The 23,670-nt window shown below is 38.0% G+C and overlaps 1 protein-coding gene across 1 annotated transcript; it reads right to left on the bottom strand.

The window, feature by feature from the left end:
• Positions 1–917: 917 nt before the first annotated feature.
• Positions 918–15,152, bottom strand: LOC125670004 (selenoprotein Pb-like). Its single transcript, XM_048904896.2, has 4 exons — positions 15,031–15,152; positions 14,302–14,516; positions 12,299–12,496; positions 918–3,713 (listed from the first exon to the last, which is right to left on the bottom strand). Exons 2-4 carry the CDS (start codon positions 14,322–14,324, stop codon positions 3,431–3,433), a joined length of 504 nt encoding a protein of 167 aa, XP_048760853.1. The 5' UTR covers positions 14,325–14,516; positions 15,031–15,152; the 3' UTR covers positions 918–3,430.
• Between the last annotated feature and the right edge of the window lie 8,518 nt (positions 15,153–23,670).

The raw sequence follows: 23,670 nt of genomic DNA, 5'->3' as shown, positions 1-23,670 counted from the left end.
AAATACAACAACCAACACACCATGGGAAATAAAACAACGACCAACCAACACACCATGGAAAATACAACAACAACTAACACACCATGGGAAATAAAACAACCACCGACCAACACACCATGGGAAATACAACAACCAACCAACACACCATGGGAAATGCATCAACGACCAACCAACACACCATGGGAAATACACCCAACATACCATGGGAAATACAACAACGACCAACACACCATGGGAAATAAAACAACAACAACCAACATACCATGGGAAATACAACCAACCAACCAACACACCATGTGAAATAAGACAACGACCAACCAACACACCATGGAAAATACAACAACAACCAACACACCATGGGAAATACAACAACAACCAACACACCATGGGAAATACAACAACAACCAACACACCATGGGAAATAAAACAACCACCCACCAACACACCATGGGAAATACAACAACGACCAACACACAATGGGAAATACAACTACTAACCAACACACCATGGGAAATACAACCAACCAACCTACACACCATCAGTATTGGAAATAAATCCCACGAAGAACATACTTTTGGAAGTAATGCAAACAATCTACACACAGTGGAAATAAAACAACAAACTTGTACAAACACACCATGGGAAATATTAGTAAAACAACAAACTTGTACAAACACACCATGGGAAATATTAGTAAAACCACAAACTAGTACACATACACCATGTGAAATATTAGTAAAACAACAAACAACCAACGCAAGGTAGAAAATAAAACAATAAACAACCAACGCACAAAGAAAAATAAAACAATCAACACAACTTGGAAATACAAGAATCATTTCATATCGGTAAGTGTTTCCATCATTTAAAAATCACCAGAAGAGCTATTTGTATGAAAAGAAAACTCAGAAATCAAGACGGGTATGTAACCTGTTTTATTTTTGTAATTTTGTTGCATTATGACAAAATATTATCATCTCTCAGGGAAAAAAAGTTCTCGGTGTGGAATATACTATTTCATCCTTTGGATTCCAGACCATCCCTCTTTTTAAAGTTTTAGCGTGACCCTTCATAAACGGACAATTGACTATTCCACACAGAGAAAATTTTCTCTCTTTCATCCACCACTCTCGAATCAACATTTTCTCACATCAGCATGTTAGGTATTTGAAATACTTGTTTGAGCAATAAAAATATCAGCACTTTGAAAGTTAAGATCTCCCATCAATTCCGATGGGTTTTGCAATAATATTACTTTGAAAGATATTACTCTATTCACCAAAAAAAATTCTCATCACGACTAAAATGTGTTTTTGATCTCCTTACAATCACATTAGCGTTACTATGGACAACTTCTTTTCTCACTAGAGATCATAAATTGCATTAACAAAGACATCATAAGTCACCAGAGATTTAAGGACGACGAACCGAATTCCTTCCTTCAGTAAATAGATTCAAAAAGCTATATTATAATGCAACCTTTGATGGATTAAATCAATGGGAAAAATAAAAAGTTGCAGAGATTTTAAAAAAAATTTCAGAGGCGATGTTAAAATTTAATGAAAAATATTTCAGTTTACTTTAGAATGCAATGAAATATACAGGAGATGATTTGACTTTGAATTACATATTATCTATATGTTTTATATGATGTAATGATTAAAAAATATCATTACCCCAAACAGATTATATACAAGTTAATATGTCGATGAATTGCCACAACCACCACAAGTTTGGTACATGGCCAATTCTATGCTGCACAGGACTAGAAGTACGAAATAAGGTTGTCGTCCTTAATTTAGTCTTCAAATTTTATGAAACAAGCCATAAACAATGTGATAAAAAATCTGACAGTATAAGTTTTCTTGCATTTGTTTTACCCGGCATTGTATCTAATGTAAACAAGTTAAGTACAGAATACGTTGGAGAAGTTACGGTTGTTAAGTCTAAAGAAAGAGGATTGGGGTACCCATTCTGGTGAGATGTACAATACAGACATTTATTCAGTGTCAACAGAATGCAGCCCCGAATCACGACGTTTTCTAGTTGGTTCAGATTTCCAGAGACCTGTTGGGTTTTATCTGGATTTCGTCATTATTAGAAGACAACCGTGGTTCGTTGCTCAACATTCTTGTGTGACACAACACGGAAGTAGTTTACACGTCATCATCTCTTTCGAGACTGTAATGCCAAAACCAGGCAATAGTTTTCATCAAACCTGAAATTACATAGAGTCTATAGACATTTAATATTGTCACTGTCACGTTTGGGGCTGTCAAAGGCAGGAGGCCTTGTCGTCAGATGTCCCCACACGACAGTGTCAGGAACTGCTACGTCATTGTCATACAGGATGTCAGTGTCAGGGTCGACCATCTCTCTCTTGTCACACAATACCACTACTTGTCCGAGTTTGTCACTGTCAAGCCCCGCTAATCGATCGACATTGTCAGGCAGAATCATAGGCAGATGATTGACAAGATCAGGCTTCAATTATATCTTGTTGGTCTTGACACTGTCATGAATAGTTAAGGGTGTCTAGCTGTTGTCATTGTCAAGAGCCTGCACTGTTTTGTCACGATCAAGAATTTTCATTCGAATGTCCGTTTTGTCATTGTCAGTTCCGTGTAACACTGCCCTGCGCCGATCAATGTCACCGTCCAGTCAACGCATTGGGATTGGAGCAACTGACATATGCATCATTAATATTCCCCATGGGTCACTGTCATGTGACAGCGTCAATGGAGGACTGTTGTCATTGTCAGAGACAGTCACCCTCACCATGATGTCACTGTCAGGTCTGAGAGTTCATTTCCCCAGGATTATATTGTCACTGTCAGGAGATGTCATTTGATGGTATTTGACTTCATTGTCACGTGGGTGATCCACTCTGTCAGAGACAGGAAGCGCTCTCGGACGGTCACTGTCACTGAACGGTGGGACCCTTTTCCTGTCATGATCATGATCCTCTCGATCCCTGTCATTGACAATCTTGTAAAGAATCGTCTGCTTCTAAGTGACAGTGTCAGCTTGGCGATCTTTCTGATGCGGTGAGCTGATGTTGTCAAGAGCAGTCTGTCGACGAAAGTCCTTTGTCTTGGTTACAACGTCAGGTCGACAGCAGTTCTCAGCTGGTATTGTCCTCTAAGAACTGCTGACGGTGACGTCTCCGAAATGCAGGACAATTGTGACAGAGACATTCACTGTAGACAGTGGGACTGCGCTCTTGACAAGATCAGAAACTGATTGCACCAGAACTACCGTAACTGTATCAAGCACACTCTTCTTTCAAAGCAGACGATGGATGGGGACAGATGCACGAGTGTTGGGGCTCATAATTTGACCGATACTTCTTGATGAATTTTCATAACCTTCGCACCAATAGATTTCGCAGTGCTCGATTACGCCGCATCGCTATTCACCTATGTGTAGTTCACTTGGGAATACGATTGGGGTGGGAAGCAGCGCTGTTCATTGAAATGAAAGATGAACCGCTGTTTCTTTCAGCGTGCCTGCGTCGGCGAATGGGAGAAGTCGGTGTATTGCTCTGTTCTCTGGGCCTTTGTTCAGGTGCTTGTGTCTCAGCAGCAGTGGCCTGAGGTCCGTCGCTACAGTTGCAATGATTATCGAGATAAGTTGATACAATCTTCCTCTGCATGGTCCCTTGTGACACGAGACTGTCCGGCTTTGTTAGATGATATGCAAGGATACCACACCTGATCAGCAGAAAATTGTCGATCACAGTATAAAGACAATTCTCCCCAGTTTATCTCTTTCTCTTTTATTTTTATATAGCATATTTTTGTTTGGTAAGATTCCTTTAATAAGATTGATTACAGGTCCAATGTACGCCATTTCATAAGGCAATATAGGCAATGTTTATACATCTGTATGTATACTCCGAAAGATTAAATGAAAGTACATGTAGAATGTAAATATAAGGTGAATTTCGCTTTTAAGAATGCATCAGGGTATGAACTGCATCGCTTCACGCCAACATACTGTCGTAGTAAGGGTTATATTAAACATGGATATCGGCCTGGGTAGCTCAGTGGTTTGAGCAGCTGACTAGTAATGCAGGGGACCCAGTTTCGATTCCCGGGTCAACCCAAAATTTTCTTCTTCCTATATTACAATATTAAGGCGCTTCATTAAGTGTAAACCACCAATCCTTGGATAATTCCGCTACGTTTCACACAAAACCTCTGATGTGATTGGTGTAGGAACACGCACCGATTTGTTACATTTCTTCGCCGGAACTACCTAGTTACTCTTTTCCACATACGACTTTTCCACCATGATGCAGTTTGCAAACCAGTTTAAGGATTGCCTTGACATACACAAGGACTGACTATCTTCTCGTATGTTAATTGCGACAGTTAAGAAATTCAATGTATATCGAAAGGATAATGAACAAATTAGAATGATTTTTAAAAAAAAAAAAACAACAACAACATAAATGGCTATTGTTAAATAGTGATAAAAGTGAAGTAGATGAAATTCACATGACTGGTAAAAGATTAGAAGCTGATCTTTTTGCACTTGGAATTTTTGAAGAGTTATCTGCCATTTGTAAAAATAAGAAAAATCTAAAAATGTGTGGTAAATGATTAATTTAATTTCATATTTTCATATAGAGAAAGTGTATGTAACTATCTACCAAGAGATTTGTCTAAAAATATAATTTCTTTGAAAAATATTTTATCAAAACACGTTCTTCCCATAAACTTCAGAGTTCTAAGTGAAATAAATCAAGCAGTAAACAAAATTCCTATGATGGATTATTTTTATATGGTAAACCCTTCAAAATGATACCATGATTACAAAAACTCCCCCATCCATTTACTAGACATGAAATATGGTCGTTATAGATTGAATACCATGGTCGCGTTAGCGGAGTCGGTTAAATCAGCATTAACGACCAAAAATAACAAATCAGAAGATTGTTCTTTCCAGTCTAATGCAATTTTGCATTTTGTTTACACGTATTATTTCGTCGGGTTTTGTTTTACGAAATGCATACGTTACGAAATATATATCGAGTTTTTGCGTCACTGTATAATGACATCACAGATGAAAGTTTTCCGTCTCATTAATTTACTGCCTCAATCCTTTATGCATTGATCAAATTGCAGATTATAAAACAATTGCATTAGAATTTGATAATTTTAAAATACAACTGCTTTCATGCTTTCCAATTTGAGAACTATTTTGTTTTGATTACGTGCATGGTGTCAAACCCAAAATGGTGACAATCCGATCACGTCCTGTTCTCGCTCACCTAAACGCTTGGCTGTCACCACAAATCTCCGACGAGCAGAAAATTCTCGTCGGAGAATTACGGAGACAGCCGAGCGTCTAGTTGAACGAGACTACCGGTAATCACGTCCAAGGTGAATGTACGAGTTACGAGCTACACGAGGAGTTCCGAGTGGACTTTTCCACTGCGCTGCAAATTTGCAAAGGATTGTCTTGGCAATGATTTAATGGTTGCATTAGCGGAGCCGGTAAAATAGATGTTTACGATCGTTAAATCAGCATTAACGGTCACAAATAACAAATGAGGAATCAGTTATTCCCAGTCTGATGCAATTTCGCATGTAGGTCGATGTTTACGTCTTATTTCGTTTAGACGAGAATTCTCTGCTCGTTGGAGATTTGCGGAGACAGCAGAGCGTCTGGTTGAACAAGACTATAATATATTTCGTTGAGTTTTGCTAATACGTTACTTGGCGTTATGTTTTCGCGTCATTGTATTACGTCACAATCGAAATAGTAAGGTTTGCAACAACAGGGCCCGGTTTTTCGAAAGCTGATTAACTTTAACACAGTGTTAACTCGGTGTTAACTTCTGTGTTAAAGTTAACCATGTGATTAACTGTTTTTCAAAATGCGAGTTTGCGTTAACACTGTGTTAACTTTAATCCACCTCCAGTACCTGTGTTAAGTCTAAACACAGTGGTTAAAAATGGCCGCCTACTTCATTTTCTGTCCGCCTCAGACCAAAAATCATGAAAATTTCAAAGGCTTAGACATTCTGAGGTGTGTATTGATGCTGAACTATGACGGTGTGTTGTTTATGTTGTCATAAATTGATATACTCGTCAAATCTCATGAAATTTACCTAAGAGGAACAGCTAATGGAAAAAACTAGTACAGTTGGATGATGGTGTTACACTTTTCTGTCAGTGGCAATATCTTGCACGCATCTATAGATACTTTTGGCAGAAACTTTCAATAAGGAGGGGGGGGGGGTGTCAATAAAACTCGTATTATATTCACTTATATGAAATCCTGCAACAGGACCCATGCTTAAGATGTAATTTTACCTAATTTTGGCTTCCAAATGTCAAAGTGTATGCAGGCCCTTAGTTCATGATGATAATCTCCATTGAAACGCCAACTTTAAAAACACTATCGTCTGCACTGACCTTGACCTTTTGAAAATCCCTTGTATCATTTACAACTGATTCAAATGAAGATTTGCATGCATGAAACGTACATAGATCTACATGTATTTTCTTTTTGAAGGCTATCTAATATAAACAGTATTCAATTTAGGCTAATACAGAATAGTTGTTAACACAAACTTAGGAAGAAGAGTTTTTCATTGTTGATATTCCAGATTAATCTCCCTTAGTAGAAATGGAGTGGTGGATCAAGTGTTATGTTTAAAATAAAAAGAATATTAAAATAAATAAATGCATAAAAAGAACATAGATATACAATGCTATAGATATGTATGTGAACAGACTATCATAAGGTAAATTTATTTATCATTTTCTTCATGAATATTTTTAACTGTTTTGGGGAAAATAAGACTTTTAAAGAGTATTAAAAAAAAAAAGAAAGTTAAGATATTCTTAGAAATTTAGCATTTTTTATAGGCTAGCATCGTCGTTAAACCCCTCCCATAAATGTTGTCCAATTATGAATCAAACAATATAGAAAACCATATGTTTTATTTCCTAGTCCAATGTAGCACCTCACCCCCTTATTTCTGACAACATACGTTTACTGTTATTTTTACATGCAAAGTCTGACACCCCCCTTTTTCATATCATAGCACCAGTGATTGGTAGTTGAAATGTAAGCTTGAACTGAACCCGTATATTTTACTGATAAAGGATGAAACCGACCCCCTCCCCCATCACGCAACTTAGGACTTTAGGTTCGGCTGGTACAGAACAACTCATTTTAGAGGGGGGGGGGATTATTTTGTTTTGGCTTGTCAAGTATTTTCAGACAATTGTGAAGTCAACTTGTTCGACTCCCTATAAACCCCCACTTTGATCAACTATGCAATGAGCCTGCTTTCTACAACATAAGCACCGTTTTTCTCAACTAGGCTTCTAAAGGTCTAGTATATATCATTATATCTAATACCTCTATGATTATTCAAATTATTGAATAGACTAATGAATGCATTTATACAAGTATAAGTGCATGGCTCACAGTCACTGACAATACATGAACATTTCATCAGCTATCTCCCACAAACAAGACTTTTATTTACTCCTGCATTCTTATTGTTTACATAGGAAGTACATGTGCATTATGGGTAATCAAATGATTAGCAAGTGGTTAACTCGGTTAACACAGTGTTAACTAATCAATGTGTTAAATTGCTTTCGAAAAACAGAATTTAACCATTGTGTTTGCTAATCACTTGGTTAGGAGTTAACACTGCGTTAAACTTAACCACTGTGTTAAAGTTAACCAGCTTTCGAAAAACCGGGCCCAGGGATATAACTCAATCGAAACTACTCGGCTATTTCCGTAACCGCAAATGAACCTCGTATGTGGATCGACGCCATCAGTCTGTTGCCATGTGTACACAAATGCAACTATGACGTCACAATCGTACGTTACAATATCAAACGCGAGTTTTCAAATGCATCTAAGATATCATACATATCTAAGGTATTCTACCACTATAATTTTCCACTTACATGTTTATGTATTAGAGTGAATAAAACGTTAATGATACCAAAATTAATCTGTGGCGAAAATATAAATAACACATTATACAGGGATTCAGTTCTGGCCTTTTAACTACTCATCCACAGGCGCGCTTCCGGCGAAGAAATGCATCGATTTGATGCAATTATTGCCCCGATCCACGTCCGAGTCTTCTTACCGGTTACGGAAAAAGACGAGCACGTGATCCGATTGGGATATAACTCTTGATATACCTCAGTGCACTTCGCGCTTTATGACGTCATAATGAAATAATGCGTCACGTCATAGTTGTATCGAGGGAAAATGTCATAATATGTACTTGTTATCTACCGCTTTCAAGCGGCGTATGTGTAAATCTCCATGACAAAATAATGATTCTCAAATGATTATTTATAGAGGGCGAAGCCCTCTCACGGCCCAAAGGGCCGTGAGAGAGGAGCTCTCCCTATAGGTAACACGTATATACATGTTTAAAAGGAAAATATAGGAAAACAATGAAAAATTAAACCATACATATGGAACTTGAAAATTTTGGTACTAATGGCGTCGATTCGAATACTATCGCGTGGACATGTATTTCTCCATTTTGAATCACGTCTACCCTAGTTCACGTCATTCTGAGATGTTACATAAAATTCTTAAAAGCATGTAAATCTTATTTTCTTAATCATATATAATCACTCCAACATTAACGCTGGCATGTTTGTTGTTGTGGTTCAGACGCTATGTTTGTAAATTTGCTATATAACGACGCTGAATATGACGTCATAATGTACTGTTTACATCAATTGCGTTATATTTCCCGCGTTCAATATATAGGCGGATCAAATATCCAAAATTAGGATGCTTTGATACAGCTCCGTCCTCGTGCTAACTTCGGGTTGTTTTTGTTCTGTTTTGGATATAGATACTAATGCCAAAATTTGTTTGCTTCGCCCTCAAACACGGTCACGCCGTAAAACATATTAAATTATTTTCTTTAATGTTATAAAAGTCTACAATTTTATATATACATATGTAGTATGCGCTACAATTAATTTCCATTAAAATTATGTTATGACCTTGAAGTCGCCTCTAATGGGCATCGGCGTTTGGAATACATGAAGAAATTTATTTTTAAAGAACAGCATGGCTCTGGTAAAAGATGATGATCGGTACTGGTTGCTGGTATTTTGTGTGAAACCATGAGATGATCACATGTAATCTCTGCGAATCTTGCTAGGGAAAGTAGGATTTATTTTGATGCTGTTATAATCGATCATTGTTTGTGAATAGTATCCTCAAAGACAAGATTTGACATTAACGAAGCTAGCAATTTTTATGACATTCACAAGCATTTTTTAAAAATAAACCTGACCATGCTTTACCTCACTAATTACATGCACTTTATATTTCAATGCTATGACATCTACTTGCGTTGATAGAGCGATTATCACATGAACTTTGAAATATAGAAAACGCGACTGAGGCCTCTGCTGGTGGACTGTTAGTCCCCGAGGGTCTCTACAGCCCAGTAGCTAATTACTTCGTTACTAGCTTGAAAATACGAATGTATATTTAATTGCTGTTATAAAATTTAGAAATTCATTTCAAAATTAAGGATTATCTCCCTCACGCATAGCTTTTATCCTTCGACGAATTTGACTTCACTTTTTTGGCACACTGTTTTTCCCTGTAATAGCTCTAAAACTGCATTGTTATTTCGGATTTCAAATATTTCGGTTGAGCATCACTGAAGAGACATTATAAGTCGAAATGCGCATCTGGTGCTTCAAAATTGGTACCGTATAAGTTTTACATGGTCACGTAAGAACAAGCATTCTGAGAGTATTGCATAGCAATACATAGTCCCCTACCGGTTGCAAAAATCACTGTACCACAACAATATTCAAAGTTCATTATGTAGGTTATGGTAAAAGGGAAAATTGGGGAACCAGGATAGGAATGGTTGGAAATCAACCACTATTCGAGTAGAGACTAGACCAAGAAAAAAGACAAATTTATAATTAGGTTTAGGTCTTTAACCAAGTCAATAAACTGTGACATGTAGATGATCATGAATAATTTAGCTATATTGTAGTATTACTATGCTAGAAGTTTTAATGAGTGTAGTATTCGTAATTCTTATCTACAGAGATAAGAAACTTGGATGTAAACTAACAATTCATGCTATTTTTCCACGTCCAAGGGCCATAACTTAATGGAAAATCAACGGACCAAGATTAAATTCAAACTTGATCTGTAACTTGTTATGGCAAAGCAATGTACCTAATATCAAATGAATATCTGCAAGCACAACCAAAAGAAGTCCGGAAAAACTGATAATTCATGCTACATTGTATTTTTCTAAGTCCAAGGGCCATAAGTAAGTGAAAAATCAACGGACCGAGACGAAGTTCGGACTTGATCTGTAACTTGTTATGGCAAAGCCACATACCAAATATAAAATAAATATCTGCAAGAACAGAGAAAAAAGTGCGGAAAACTGGACTGACGGACAGACGGACGGAGCGCAAACCTAAAGTCCCCTCGACTTCGTCGGTAGGGGACTAATAAAAGAGGGGTATTCTCTAGTATATCTTGAAATAGTCTTACATGTAGTTTTGTCTGAGGAGCATCTGCATAACGGGATGGTCTTGTCGATATAAAACAGATTTATTAGTGTCATTTTTACTAACTTTACGTTACCCCCCCCCCCCCCCCCACCCCGATCCACCACTGACCGGGCTTTAGATTGTCGCGAATGTTACAGTTGTATGTTCAACTATGTAAACAAACATCAAGCAGTGGAACAAGAAAAGGGAATTCATTTCGAAGATGTAGTATATAAGACAGGTTTGGGCTAATGAATCACGGAATTTATAACGAAGCGGGACCGTGGAAAACCCACCGGGATACTGAAGATATTGTATTGTATTGAATTTAGAAAAGAAAAAAACCAACATCTTAATTTCTAATAAATGAGATACTACAATATTTGACGAATAAATATGAATATCATTTGTCATTTTTGGGGGCTGGAATTGTGTTTTGTTCATGAAAATGATCAATGCACTCTTCAAAAGTTGTACATGTACAATTGCAAAACAAATTGACAAATCGCATAAATGAAATAATTGTTTTTAATCTGTTACCATGGAAACCAGGCCCGATCAGTAATAATTTGATATGCTTTCTTAAATGTTTATGGTCCAAATATTATGTTTGAAGTGAAATTTGTCTGACGTAGACCTTTTAAAGCTGCTCAATATGCATTTTTTGTCGCCATGGCAACCAATCTAAATTTTATTCAAGATTTAAAAAGTGCTATTTTTTGTGTTTTAAGATAAAAATTTCCTACTTATTAGTTTAATCTTATTGACAATACTCTTTTTAAAAATTCTACCAGCTTTTTACCCCAAAAGTATTTCCTTTTGTACAAAGATCCCGAAAATGTAAAACATCACAAAAATAACCCCATCTGGTCCAAAAAAAAATATATACAGTGTAGCTTTGCACAATTTTTTAGATCTATGTAAGTTAATTATTAGCGTCGCCTTACATATAAATCTAGACGTCAAAATCTGAAAACGTAAAATTTTAAGAATCCACATCGTGTACAGCGAAAAGGATTTAATAGGCCTGCATCTATTATTTTTTTTAAATGAATACAAATGGATCTGGTTCCGAAGTGAAATTGTACTGATTTGAATTAAATAATATCTCTCTCTCTCTCTCTCTCTCTCTCTCTCTCTCTCTCTCTCTCTCTCTCTCTCTCTCTCTCTCTCTCTCTCATTGATTTATATAGAACTTTACAGTTAGTGCATCAATATTTATTTGAAAAAAATTAAAAGAAAATGATAATCTGAGTTAAGGAACCACTTCGTTCACAATGAGATTGAATGATCGCGTAAAAATTTTGCTGTGAATGTCGTCAAAAAAGTTCTATATATCAACTTTATAATTTACCGTGCTTTTGCAACTGTGACGTCATGTCTTCAACACGGATCATCAATCGTAACTGCTCGGCTATTTCCGTAACCGCAAATGAACCTCGTTACGGAAAAAGAGGAGCGCGTGATTCGATTGCACGGATCATATCTGAAAGCCCGTGGTAGCGATGATATTGGAGTTGTAGCGTAACGGAATATACTGAGCTGACCGGAACTTGTTTGAGAGCTAAATAATGTTTAAAAAAATATGATAACAATCCGATGTGATCCGATCACATCCGAGGTCGTGTGCGAGGTAAGAGCGACGTTAGCAGCTCCGAGTGCATAAAGTACGCCGGTGTGAAGCGTCGCAGTTCATACCCTCATGTATTCCCCCTAAATGTCCGTTACAAAATGACCTTTGTTACCTGTCGTATATGAATAGATCATCAATGGCACCGTTTAATTTTTGTTGTATCATTAAGTCGGATTCGTCTTGATACACCGGGAAGGATACTCGTCTAGTCAACTCCTGGATGGAAGATTTTGCCCTGACAGAATTGACAATGAAAAATGTGATGTCTTCTGTTCCTCCATTATGAAATGCATTCCTCAATGTTTCCAGGCTACAAAAAGCACGAACTTCAGGTGATCAAATACATTGAAAATAACAAAAAGCACGATCTTCAGGTGATCAAATACATTGAAAAAAACAAAAAGCACGACCTTCAGGTGATCAAATCCATACAAAATAACAAAAAGTTTCAGGTTATAACAAAATACATTGAAAATAACAAAATGGAACTATTGCCCTTAACTCTCTTTCAAAATCACCGGAACATAAATCTTTTATTTCACTAAAATAGTGAATTATGTTTCAAACATTATTAAGATATATAGACTGTTCTGTAGGTGAATCATATTATTAGTTATGTAGACACTTAGTGGGGTATTACTGAAATACACGGGGTCCTTGAAAAATATAATATTGGGCGAGGCGTATACCAAACCCAATATGTTTTTTTTTCAAGGAATTTGTGGTCATGGAAAGTGCAGCAGATTGTTGGAAGACCTGACCTCAAAAAGGTGTATATGTAGATATTGTCAATGAGGAACTCCAGAATCTTTTCAATACCAACTTCAGAGTATTTATTCGTGGAATCAGAGTGTTGTTCAACAACAATTTTTGGATGACTAATCTCAAGATAATATTACTTCCGAGTTCCATTGAAGAAGCAGCTGTGTATGATGTCAAAATAGTCTTAAATCAATCGTGAAGAATGGTAGGGTAAAGTATTGAAAAGTCGTAAGTTTTGATGTTCTTTATTTTGGAAAAGTTTTGTGATTTAGATTTACATGTACATGTGCTAAAGTTTTTGGAATTTTGGATTATTTTATTTCTCAAGATGTAGATCTACATCAATAATATGATAAGCAGTGCGTTTGGAATTAGGTGTTCCAAAAATCAAAGTTTACTCTCAGTAGAAATAAATTTCACATTTTGCAGGTCGAAGATGGTTCTACACTTGTTGACATTGAAAAATTAGAAAGTGTTCAGTTAAATGACGACAGGAACATTACAGGTCCTGTTATTTTAGATTGTAAAGAAACTCGCAGAAATTGGCTAGGGGCCACTTCTGAATTGTAAACCATCAACGATGTCAAGATTGTGACAAGACTGACAGGTACAAAGCAGGGGGAAAATTAGAAGGTGGGGACAATTTGTCATGGAAAATGATTGATTGTGTTTCTCCATAATGCTCTTGAAACAATCTAGCAATAAAGTAGAATTGTTTTACTCAGCGCAACAAAAAGATTGTGTAAATTGAACAGAGATTTTTAAGTGGATCGCGATGCTTACACTTATGTAATAACATCAACTGACTCTTAATGTTGCTATCAATCATAAGAATGCACTTTACATGTCCATTTCGAAAGGCATGGATAAGCAGTGGTTTGCCTTTTAGAGAAGTGTGAACATCGTGAGAGGTTTTAGGTGTACATTTGGAGGCGTGGATTTTGAAACAATATAGAAATGAATTTCATTTTTGAAAATTCATGAATGCATGAACTGTGACGCCTTTTTAATGGCATACTTCATGCACTTCATAAAAAGTATGTTCGTAGTAAAAAGCGTTAATTGTTGTTCATGTCCTCAAGTATTTTAAAGATGGAATTCACTTTTTATATTTACATTTTACTTTCAGTTCAGTCGAAATTCCCAGTCGTTAAAACAGTCGTATTATATTCATCAATATTCATACGCACTTTCTTTACATTCATGAGGAAATGGCTATCATTTCAATAAGTAAAGACGTAAATATTTTTCGGTGTACATTGTATGAATTACAATGTAAGGCATTCATATAGGGCAACTTGTAGAATATTCTGCCCTGATCACCAGAAAGTTACAATTCTTGCAGAAACTTACCCTTCCGCCTGTTGTTGACACATAGGTCAACTGGCCAGTAACAGCGCCACCACTGTCACATTTCCTCGTGCCATTTTTACAGGGTCAGTTCCAAGTGCGGTGCGCCATGGAATCATGAACCTGTTACATATCTGCCCAATGGCCGAGGAAAGGACTGCGGCGGTCAGCCACACGGCCAGCCAAAGGCCGGGGCCCCGCATTAGATTCTACTTAACCTAAATCGAAAGAGAAATATTGTATAGATGCTGCTATAAATTGGGAACTGGAAAATCCAAAAATACTGAAGATTTCACACAGATAGACATTTGCTCTTAGAACAGATATCCGGTAATTATAAATGTGGGAATTGGATGTGTCGAAATCACCTTGTATATGGTACATTGCAATGCCAAAGTACATGTAAGGTCTAAAGTTCTATTAGTATAAACCAGAGTATTTGAGTGTGAATGTTTACTCCATCTGATTAATCATTTTCGTCGATGATATGATGATTTTTCGGCATTTTAAAAGATTTTGCATACTAGTTATATATGAAAAGCAATGCTGTAATATATGTTGAGAATGTATCGCTCGGCGTAAACAATGTAAAAAATAACAGTTGACCTACTTAAGTAAGAAAAGTCCTTGAAGTTAAAACATAGGTGAACATCACGATTCACTTAAAATACAAATAGAATTGATTTGGGGATCTAACCCCACAATCGTTTTCAAGTGGAAAACTTTGATTACCTTGTTTTTTGGAGCTTTTATGGGAATCACGTCCTGTCCAGCAACCGACTGAAATCAGCTGATAGCTGAATTACTTCATGAACACGTGACTGCTGAATCTATTTACTGAAGATAGCATTCGTGCGTTGTAACGTGATGTGCAATATGGTAATAAAATAACCTTAGGTTACTTTAAAAGATAGCGGTTGTCTCTTTACAAAATCTAAGGAATACAATTAATATTTTTCATTGTGCTCAGAATTTCTACGTAAAGAGAGAGGAAATATGCGCATATGTTTACTCAATGTTATACAATAAAATGCTCATGTTTTACTAAATCCAAGCGGAACTCCAGGGGTACTAGCCATAATAACCAGGGCCGTAAATTACATGGAGGCGGAGGAGGCAGCTGCCTCCTCCAACTTTTGAGCCAAAAAAAAATTAAAATTTAAAGTTCATTAGAATTTATGTTGTTTCCAATAACTAAGAACATGATACCTCCCTTAAAAAGCATTCCAAATCTTTCTTTTAGAATGAGTTAGTCAAGTAACATCTTAGAAGGCCCTAGAATCAAGGATTTTGCACGAAACGTGTTCAGTGTGCACAGGCCCCCAGACCCCCGCCTAATTTCCTGCCTCCTCCAAATTGAAGGTTAATTTACGGCCCTGATAACGACTAGTGACGTGACAACGCAGTACTATAGTAACGACTATTGGCGTGACGATACTGTTAGTACTATAATAACGACTAGTGACGATACTGTTAGTACTATGATAACGACTAGTGACGATACTGTTAGTACTATAATAACGACTAGTGACGATACTGTTAGTACTATGATAACGACTAGTGACGATACTGTTAGTACTATAATAACGACTAGTACGAAACTGCTAGTACTATGATAACGACTAGTGGTGTGACGATACTGGTAGTACTAAAATAACAACTAGTGACGTGACGGCACTGTTAGTACTATGATAACGACTAGTGACGATACTGTTAGTACTATAATAACGACCAGTGACGACACTGTTAGTACTATAATAACGACTAGTGACGGCACTGTTAGTACTATAATAACGACTAGTGATGATACTGTTAGTACTATGATAACGACTAGCGACGTCACTGTTAGTACTATGATAACGACTAGCGACGTCACTGTTAGTACTATGATAACGACTGGTGACGTAACGGAACTGTTAGTACTATAATAACGACTAGTCACGTCACTAGTCGTTATTATAGTACTAACAGTATCGTCACTAGTCGTTATTATAGTACTAACAGTATCATCACTAATCGTTATTATAGTACTAACAGTATCGTCACTAGTCGTTATTATAGTACTAACTGTGCAGTCACTAGTCGTTATTATAGTACTAACAGTGCCGTCACGTCAGTAGTCGTTATTATAGTACTAACAGTATCGTCACTAGTCGTTATCATAGTATTAACAGTGCCGTCACGTCACTAGTCGTTATTATAGTTATAGCAGTGCCGTCACTAGTCGTTATTATAGTACTAACAGTGCCGTCATATCACTGATCGTTATTATAGTACTAACAGTGCCGTCACGTCACGACACTGTTAGTACTATAATAACAACTAGAGATATGACGGCATTGTTAGTACTATGATAACGACTAGTGACGATACTGTTAGTACTATAATGACGACTAATGACGATACAGCATTGCTATTACTATAATAACGATCAGTGACGTGACGACACTGTTAGTACTATGATAACGACTAGTGGCGTGACGACACTGTTAATACTATAATAACGACTAGTGACGATACTGCACTGCTATTACTATAATAACGACCAGTGATATGACGGCACTGTTAGTACTATAATAACGACTAGTGACGGCACTGTTAATACTATGATAACGACTAGTGACGTGACGGCACTGTTAGTACTATGATAACGACTAATGGCGTGACGGCACTGTTAGTACTATAATAACGACTAGTGACGATACTGTTAGCACTATAATAACGACTAGTGACGTGACGACACTGCTAGTACTATAATAACGACTAGTGGCGTGACGATACTGTTAGTACTATAATAACGACTAGTGACGATACTGTTAGTACTATAATAACGACTAGTGACGATACTGTTAGTACTATAATAACGACTACTGACGTGACGATACTTATAGTACTATAATAACGACTAGTGACATAATGGCACTGTTAGTACTATGATAACGACTAGTGACATAATGGCACTGTTAGTACTATGATAACGACTAGTGACATAATGGTACTGTTAGTACTGTGATAACGACTAGTGACATAATGGCACTGTTAGTACTATGATAACGACTAGTGACGTGACGGCACTGTCAGTTGTAAGATATGTACATGATTGGTAAATAATATTTTGTTCGTTATAACGTGATCAGCTCGTCATATCTTTCTCTGGGTTTTTTTCTCGTTTTAACTGGCCATCCTCCTCAGTAATGTGGCTACTTTTTATTCACTGATAAGATAGTTAAATCAATATTCTTATCATGGTGAATAAGCTATGCAAATGTACGTGTTTACCTACTTAAGTGGACGTCTTTGTCAATAACACTACTCAAATAGTCACTACACACGTACACAGCAAGCTAAGATTGTGTGGAGTGTTGAGCATTGTTTAGGTGGCAGGGGACAGTTTCTTTGGTTTTGAAACATGTGGATAGGGGGTATACACCAAAGTCAGATTATGACAGACTAATGAAAAATCATATTTCCCTTTTATGTCCATACTTGTATTTCATATTAGTGTAGTTAATAAATTATGACCCTAAATTACATGTAATCTATAAATACTGGTGCTGGTGCACAAAACATGCTCTGAGCAGGTTCCCCTTTTTTGCTTTGATTTTCCCTCATTTGGGCTAATCCGCACCACCCCCACACCATCACAGTACCAAACATGGGGATTTAGACACTGTGCACAATCAAGAACCCTATCTGCCCTTCTCAAAAATCTACCTCTCATATGGGGCCATCCACCTTCCCTCACAGCTACAGACCTTTTGCTAGACCCTGCATGTTTTCACCGGAATTTCTTCAGCAACTGACCACGTGTCTTAGTTTCGTATTTGCACCCATCTATATGCTAGGAATCATGGTGACACCTACATGTTGTATATCAACATTTTTACTAAGCACTCAGCTACATTTGACATGCATCCTAAAATTATTGTATACATTTTTACACATGTAATATCACTTCAAATACGGGGTAATTCCATTTTTTGAAAAAGTTGACGGGCCTATAGTGCGAAACTGTCCCCTGCTACCTTAGTGTATCAATCAGATTGTAACAAAACACATTTTCTAAAATCCCTGAAATAAGGCAATGCGAGAGAGAACTTCAATGCTATGTTTGTAAAATATGAATATGTAAATTATTGAAAAATTCCAGTCAAAATAGTTTTTAAAATAATTAGTCATTTAAGCAGTAGACAGGTTGACAGGCCGACGAAAGTGTATTTGGTCGAATATGTGTCCTGTTGTGGTTTGCCATCTCCTTTATTTGGGCGAAAAAGGTAGCAACTCCCCCCTAACAAATTTTTTGGATTCGCCCCTGTAAATCCCTGCCCACTACTTTATATGACAAATGATAGCATTAAAATGAGATGTTGATTTTTTTTATTGTACTTCGTACCCTTCGAGAATCTTTCACTTATGTAAGGTCACCAGATGTAGGTGAAGTGCCATAATAATGCGCCCAAGGACCTGGCCGTGAGTGTGCATCTTACCAACGGGATCTCGGTTTTAAGGAGGAATAATACACTATGGAAATCTGATATGGATAGAAAATGGAGAATTCTAGAATTGAAAAGTTTCAAATTTACCTTATTTAGTTATATAATGCAGTAGAAAGTAATCAGGGGGGGGGGGGGATTAAACTCCTGCTAGACTAGAATTCACAAACTACAGATCAGCGGTACACTGGACTACCCAGAGAGGAATATACATGTATTGCTGATATGTATATGTTTCAAAACAAAGTCAGCCATTATGACGATGTACATGTATTATTCCTCATTAAGGAGGTATGCTACACCAGAGAAATTTGATATGGATGAAAAGTGGAGGATATGTACAACAACATTTTGAAGTTCAAAACTTTCAATTTTATTTTATTTAGTCAAAAAATGAAGTTTTAATAGAAAGCAATCTGAAATAAAAAAAAAAAAAATTAAAACACCTGCTGGACTAGAACCCGCGATCGACGTGCTAACCTACTCAGCTTCTCAGCTAGTCGATAATGTTTTAAATGAATAGACAAATGTTGCTGATATTCGTACATGTATTTTCCGCCACGTTTTGAAAGGAAGTCAGCCATTATGACGATGCATTAGTCCTTCTTAAGGTCTCATCAAACACAGGGCACAAGTCGTTTGACGAAGGGACAGTCACTATTCTCAACGTCTTGGGTTTGACGCAGTTGCCGGAGGATAGAACCTATGACACTCTGCTTTCGAAGCGAGCCCCCTAAACCCTAAATCAGATATTGCTAAATATTTATGTAAATTTACAGATATCATGTAATTTTGGTGTCGGGAATATTTAGCACATTTTTCTAAATATAAAAAAATTAGTTTGAAATCTTCGCGCTTTAGTTTTTGGCACAATCTCATTAACAAGTGTACATGTATGTATTTTTTGAATAGCAATTTTGGCGTTTTTATTCTTAGCGATTTTTCGTCATCCATCAAAATAACGAACTTTCCCAGTGCGCCAAAATTACTTGTTATGTGTTACTTTGCAGAGATGAAAATGAAGGAGACTGGATACAACCGGAACACTATAGGGCGAGCAGCGCAGGACAGGAGCCAACAAGGAGACCTTGTAGCCGCCTTATGTGCAGTCATCCATCAAAATAACGAACTTTCCCAGTGCGCCAAAATTACTTGTTATGTGTTACTTTGCAGAGATGAAAATGAAGGGGACTGGATACAACTGGAACACTATAGGGCGAGCAGCGCAGGACAGGAGCCAACAAGGAGACCTTGTAGCCGCCTTATGTGCAGACATACACGAAGAGGATTAAGTAGGTATACTTCAAGTTTGTACTGTTGGTCAATTATAAGTTGAAGTAAAAAATTACTAACAGGAAATTCTCATACTACGCTTGACTCTAGAATAAAGCAAAACATAGCCTCATATTTAATCAGTCTGATCAATGCGTCTAATTATTTCAAAAATAAAATATTCAATGAAATATTAAAGTTAGTGCTTTTCACTGAAAAATTACAGTCGGAAGTTTCTGAAGAATATATGGTTCTTTTCAAATTATGATGTAATACATTGAAGATACCCGTATGTAACAGCATAAACAAATAAAATTAATGTTAAAACAACAAGTAAATCACGACAAAGAAAAGTGGGATGGTGAGGAGTCGACGAGCTTTATGCGGTGTTAAGGATGGTGATGGGTTGACGAGATTAATACGGGGCTGTGGGTGATGAGGGGTTGATGAGACTAATGTGGGGCTAGGGATGGTGAGGGGCTGCCGAGATTAATGCGGGGTTAGGGATGGTGAGGGGTTGACGAGACTAATGCAGGATTAGGAATGGTGAGAGGTTGACGAGACTAATGCGGGGTTAAAGATGGTGAGGGGTTCACGAGACTAATGCGGGACTAGGAATGGTAAAAAGTCGACGAGCTTAATGCGGTGTTAAGGATGGTGATGGGTTGACGAGATTAATACGGGGCTGTGGGTGATGAGAGGTTGATGAGACTAATGTGGGGCTAGGGATGGTGAGGGGGTAACGAGCCTAATGCGGGGTTAGGGATGGTGAGGGGCTGCCGAGACTAATGCGGGGTTAGGGATGGTGAGGGATTGATGAGACTAATGTGGGGCTAGGGATGGTGAGGGGGTAACGAGCCTAATTCGGGGCTAGGGATGGTGAGGGGCTGCCGAGACTAATGCGGGGTTAGGGATGGTGAGGGGTTGACGAAACTAATGCGGGGTTAGGCATGGTGAGGGATTGACGAGACTAATGCGGGATTAGGGATGGTGAGGGGTTGACGAAACTAATGCGGGATTAGGGATGGTGAGGGGTTGACGAGACTAATGCGGGGTTAGGAATGGTGAGGGGTTGATGAGCTTAATGCGGGGTTAGGGATGGTGAGGGGTTGACTAGACTAATGCGGGATTAGGGACGGTGAGGTGTTGACGAGACTAATGCGGGGTTAGGAATGGGGAGGAATCAACTATCTTAATGTGGTGTTATAGGAATGGGGAAGAGGTCAGCAAGCATAATGTTGGGCTAAAAATAGAAATGGGTCTCTTAATGTGGAGTTAAGGATGGGGAGAAGTATGTGAACTTGATGTGAGGTTAGGATGGGGAGAAGTATGTGAACTTGATGTGAGGTTAGGATGGGGAGAAGTATGTGAACTTGATGTGAGGTTAGGATGGGGAGAAGTATGTGAACTTGATGTGAGGTTAGGATGGGGAGAAGTATGTGAACTTAATGTGAGGTTAAGGATGGAGAAGTATGTGAACTGGATGTGAGGTTAGGGATGGAGAAATATGTGAACTTGATGTGAGGTTAGGATGGGGAGAAGTATGTGAACTTGATGTGAGGTGAAGGATGGAGAAGTATGTGAACTGGATGTGAAGTTAGGGATGGAGAAATATGTGAACTTGATGTGAGGTTAGGATGGGGAGAAGTATGTGAACTTGATGTGAGGTGAAGGATGGAGAAGTATGTGAACTGGATGTGAGGTTAGGATGGGGAGAAGTATGTGAACTTAATGTGAGGTTAAGGATGGAGAAGTATGTGAACTTAATGTGAGGTTAGGATGGGGAGAAGTATGTGAACTTGATGTGAGGTTAGGATGGGGAGAAGTATGTGAACTTGATGCGAGGTTAAGGATGGGGAGAAGTATGTGAACTTAATGTGAGGTTAAGGATGGGGAGAAGTATGTGAACTTGACGTGAGGTTAGGATGGGGAGAAGTATGTGAACTTGATGTGAGGTTAGGATGGGGAGAAGTATGTGAACTTGACTGAGGTTAAGGATGGAGAAGTATGTGAACTTAATGTGAGGTTAAGGATGGGGAGAAGTATGTGAACTTGATGTGAGGTTAGGATGGGGAGAAGTATGTGAACTTGATGTGAGGTTAAGGATGGAGAAATATGTGAACTTGATGTGAGGTTAGGATGGGGAGAAGTATTTGAACTTGATGTGAGGTTAAGGATGGAGAAATATGTGAACTTGATGTGAGGTTAGGATGGGGAGAAGTATGTGAACTTGATGTGAGGTTAGGATGGGGAGAAGTATGTGAACTTGATGCGAGGTTAGGATGGGGAGAAGTATGTGAACTTGATGTGAGGTTAAGGATACAGAAATATGAGAACTTAATGTGGAGTTAAGGATGGGGAGAAGTATGTGAACTTGATGTGAGGTTAGGATGGGGAGAAGTATGTGAACCTGATGTGAGGTTAAGGATAGAGAAATATGAGAACTTAATGTGGAGTTAAGGATGGGGAGAAGTATGTGAACTTGATGTGAGGTTAAGGATGGAGAAGTATGTGAACTTAATGTGAGGTTAAGGATGGGGAGAAGTATGTGAACTTGATGTGAGGTTAGGATGGGGAGAAGTATGTGAACTTGATGTGAGGTTAAGGATGGAGAAATATAAGAACTTAATGTGAGGTTAAGGATGGGGAGAAGTATGAGAACTTGATGTGAGGTTAAGGATGGAGAAGTATGTGAACTTGATGTGAGGTTAAGGATGGAGAAATATAAGAACTTAATGTGAGGTTAAGGATGGAGAAATATGAGAACTTAATGTGAGGTTAAGGATGGGGAGAAGTATGTGAACTTGATGTGAGGTTATGATGGGGAGAAGTATGTGAACTTGATGTGAGGTTAGGATGGGGAGAAGTATGTGAACTTGATGTGAGGTTAAGGATGGGGAGAAGTATGTGAACTTGATGTGAGGTTAGGATGGGGAGAAGTATGTGAACTTGATGTGAGGTTAGGATGGGGAGAAGTATGTGAACTTGATGTGAGGTTAGGAACGGGAGAAGTATGTGAACTTGATGTGGAGTTAAGGATGGAGAAGGGTTGGCGAGGTTTATGTGGGGCTAGTGATGGGGAGGAGTCAGCTATTTTGATATGCGGCTAAGGATGGTAAAGAGTCAGCGAGTTTCATGTGAAGCTATGGATGGTAAAGAGTAAACGAGTTTCATGTGGGGCTATGGATGGTAAAGAGTCAGTGAATTTAGTGTGAGGCTAAGGATGGTAAAGAGTCAGTGAATTTAATGTGGGGCTAGGGATGGTAAAGAGTCAGTGAATTTAGTGTGAGGCTAGGGATGGTAAAGAGTCAGTGAATTTAATGTGGGGCTAGGGATGGTAAAGAGTCAGTGAATTTAGTGTGAGGCTAGGGATGGTAAAGAGTCAGTGAATTTAATGTGGGGCTGAGGATGGGGAGTGGTCAGTGAGTTTAATGTGGGGCTGAGGACGGGGAGTGGTCAGTAAGTTTAATGTGGGGCTGAGGACGGGGAGTGGTCAGTGAGATTAATGTGGGGCTAGGGATGGTAAAGAGTCAGTGAGTTTAATGTGGGGCTAGGGATGGTAAAGAGTCAGTGAGTTTAATGTGGGACTGAGGACGGGGAGTGGTCA

Source organism: Ostrea edulis, chromosome 4 (assembly GCF_947568905.1).
Source record: "Ostrea edulis chromosome 4, xbOstEdul1.1, whole genome shotgun sequence".
In the NCBI taxonomy this organism is placed as follows: domain Eukaryota; kingdom Metazoa; phylum Mollusca; class Bivalvia; order Ostreida; family Ostreidae; genus Ostrea; species Ostrea edulis.
This window is presented reverse-complemented; position numbering and strand designations above follow the sequence as displayed.

Bases quoted from the DNA above. Each gene is read 5' to 3' on its own strand.
- LOC125670004 (XM_048904896.2), bottom strand. From the start codon at position 14,324: ATGTGTCAACAACAGGCGGAAGG. The intron at 12,497-14,301 runs GTAAGTTTCTGC...TGCTTTTTGTAG, and splicing joins TGTCAACAACAGGCGGAAGG to CCTGGAAACATTGAGGAATG. The intron at 3,714-12,298 runs GTAACAAAGGTC...TCTGCTGATCAG, and splicing joins GATCTATTCATATACGACAG to GTGTGGTATCCTTGCATATC.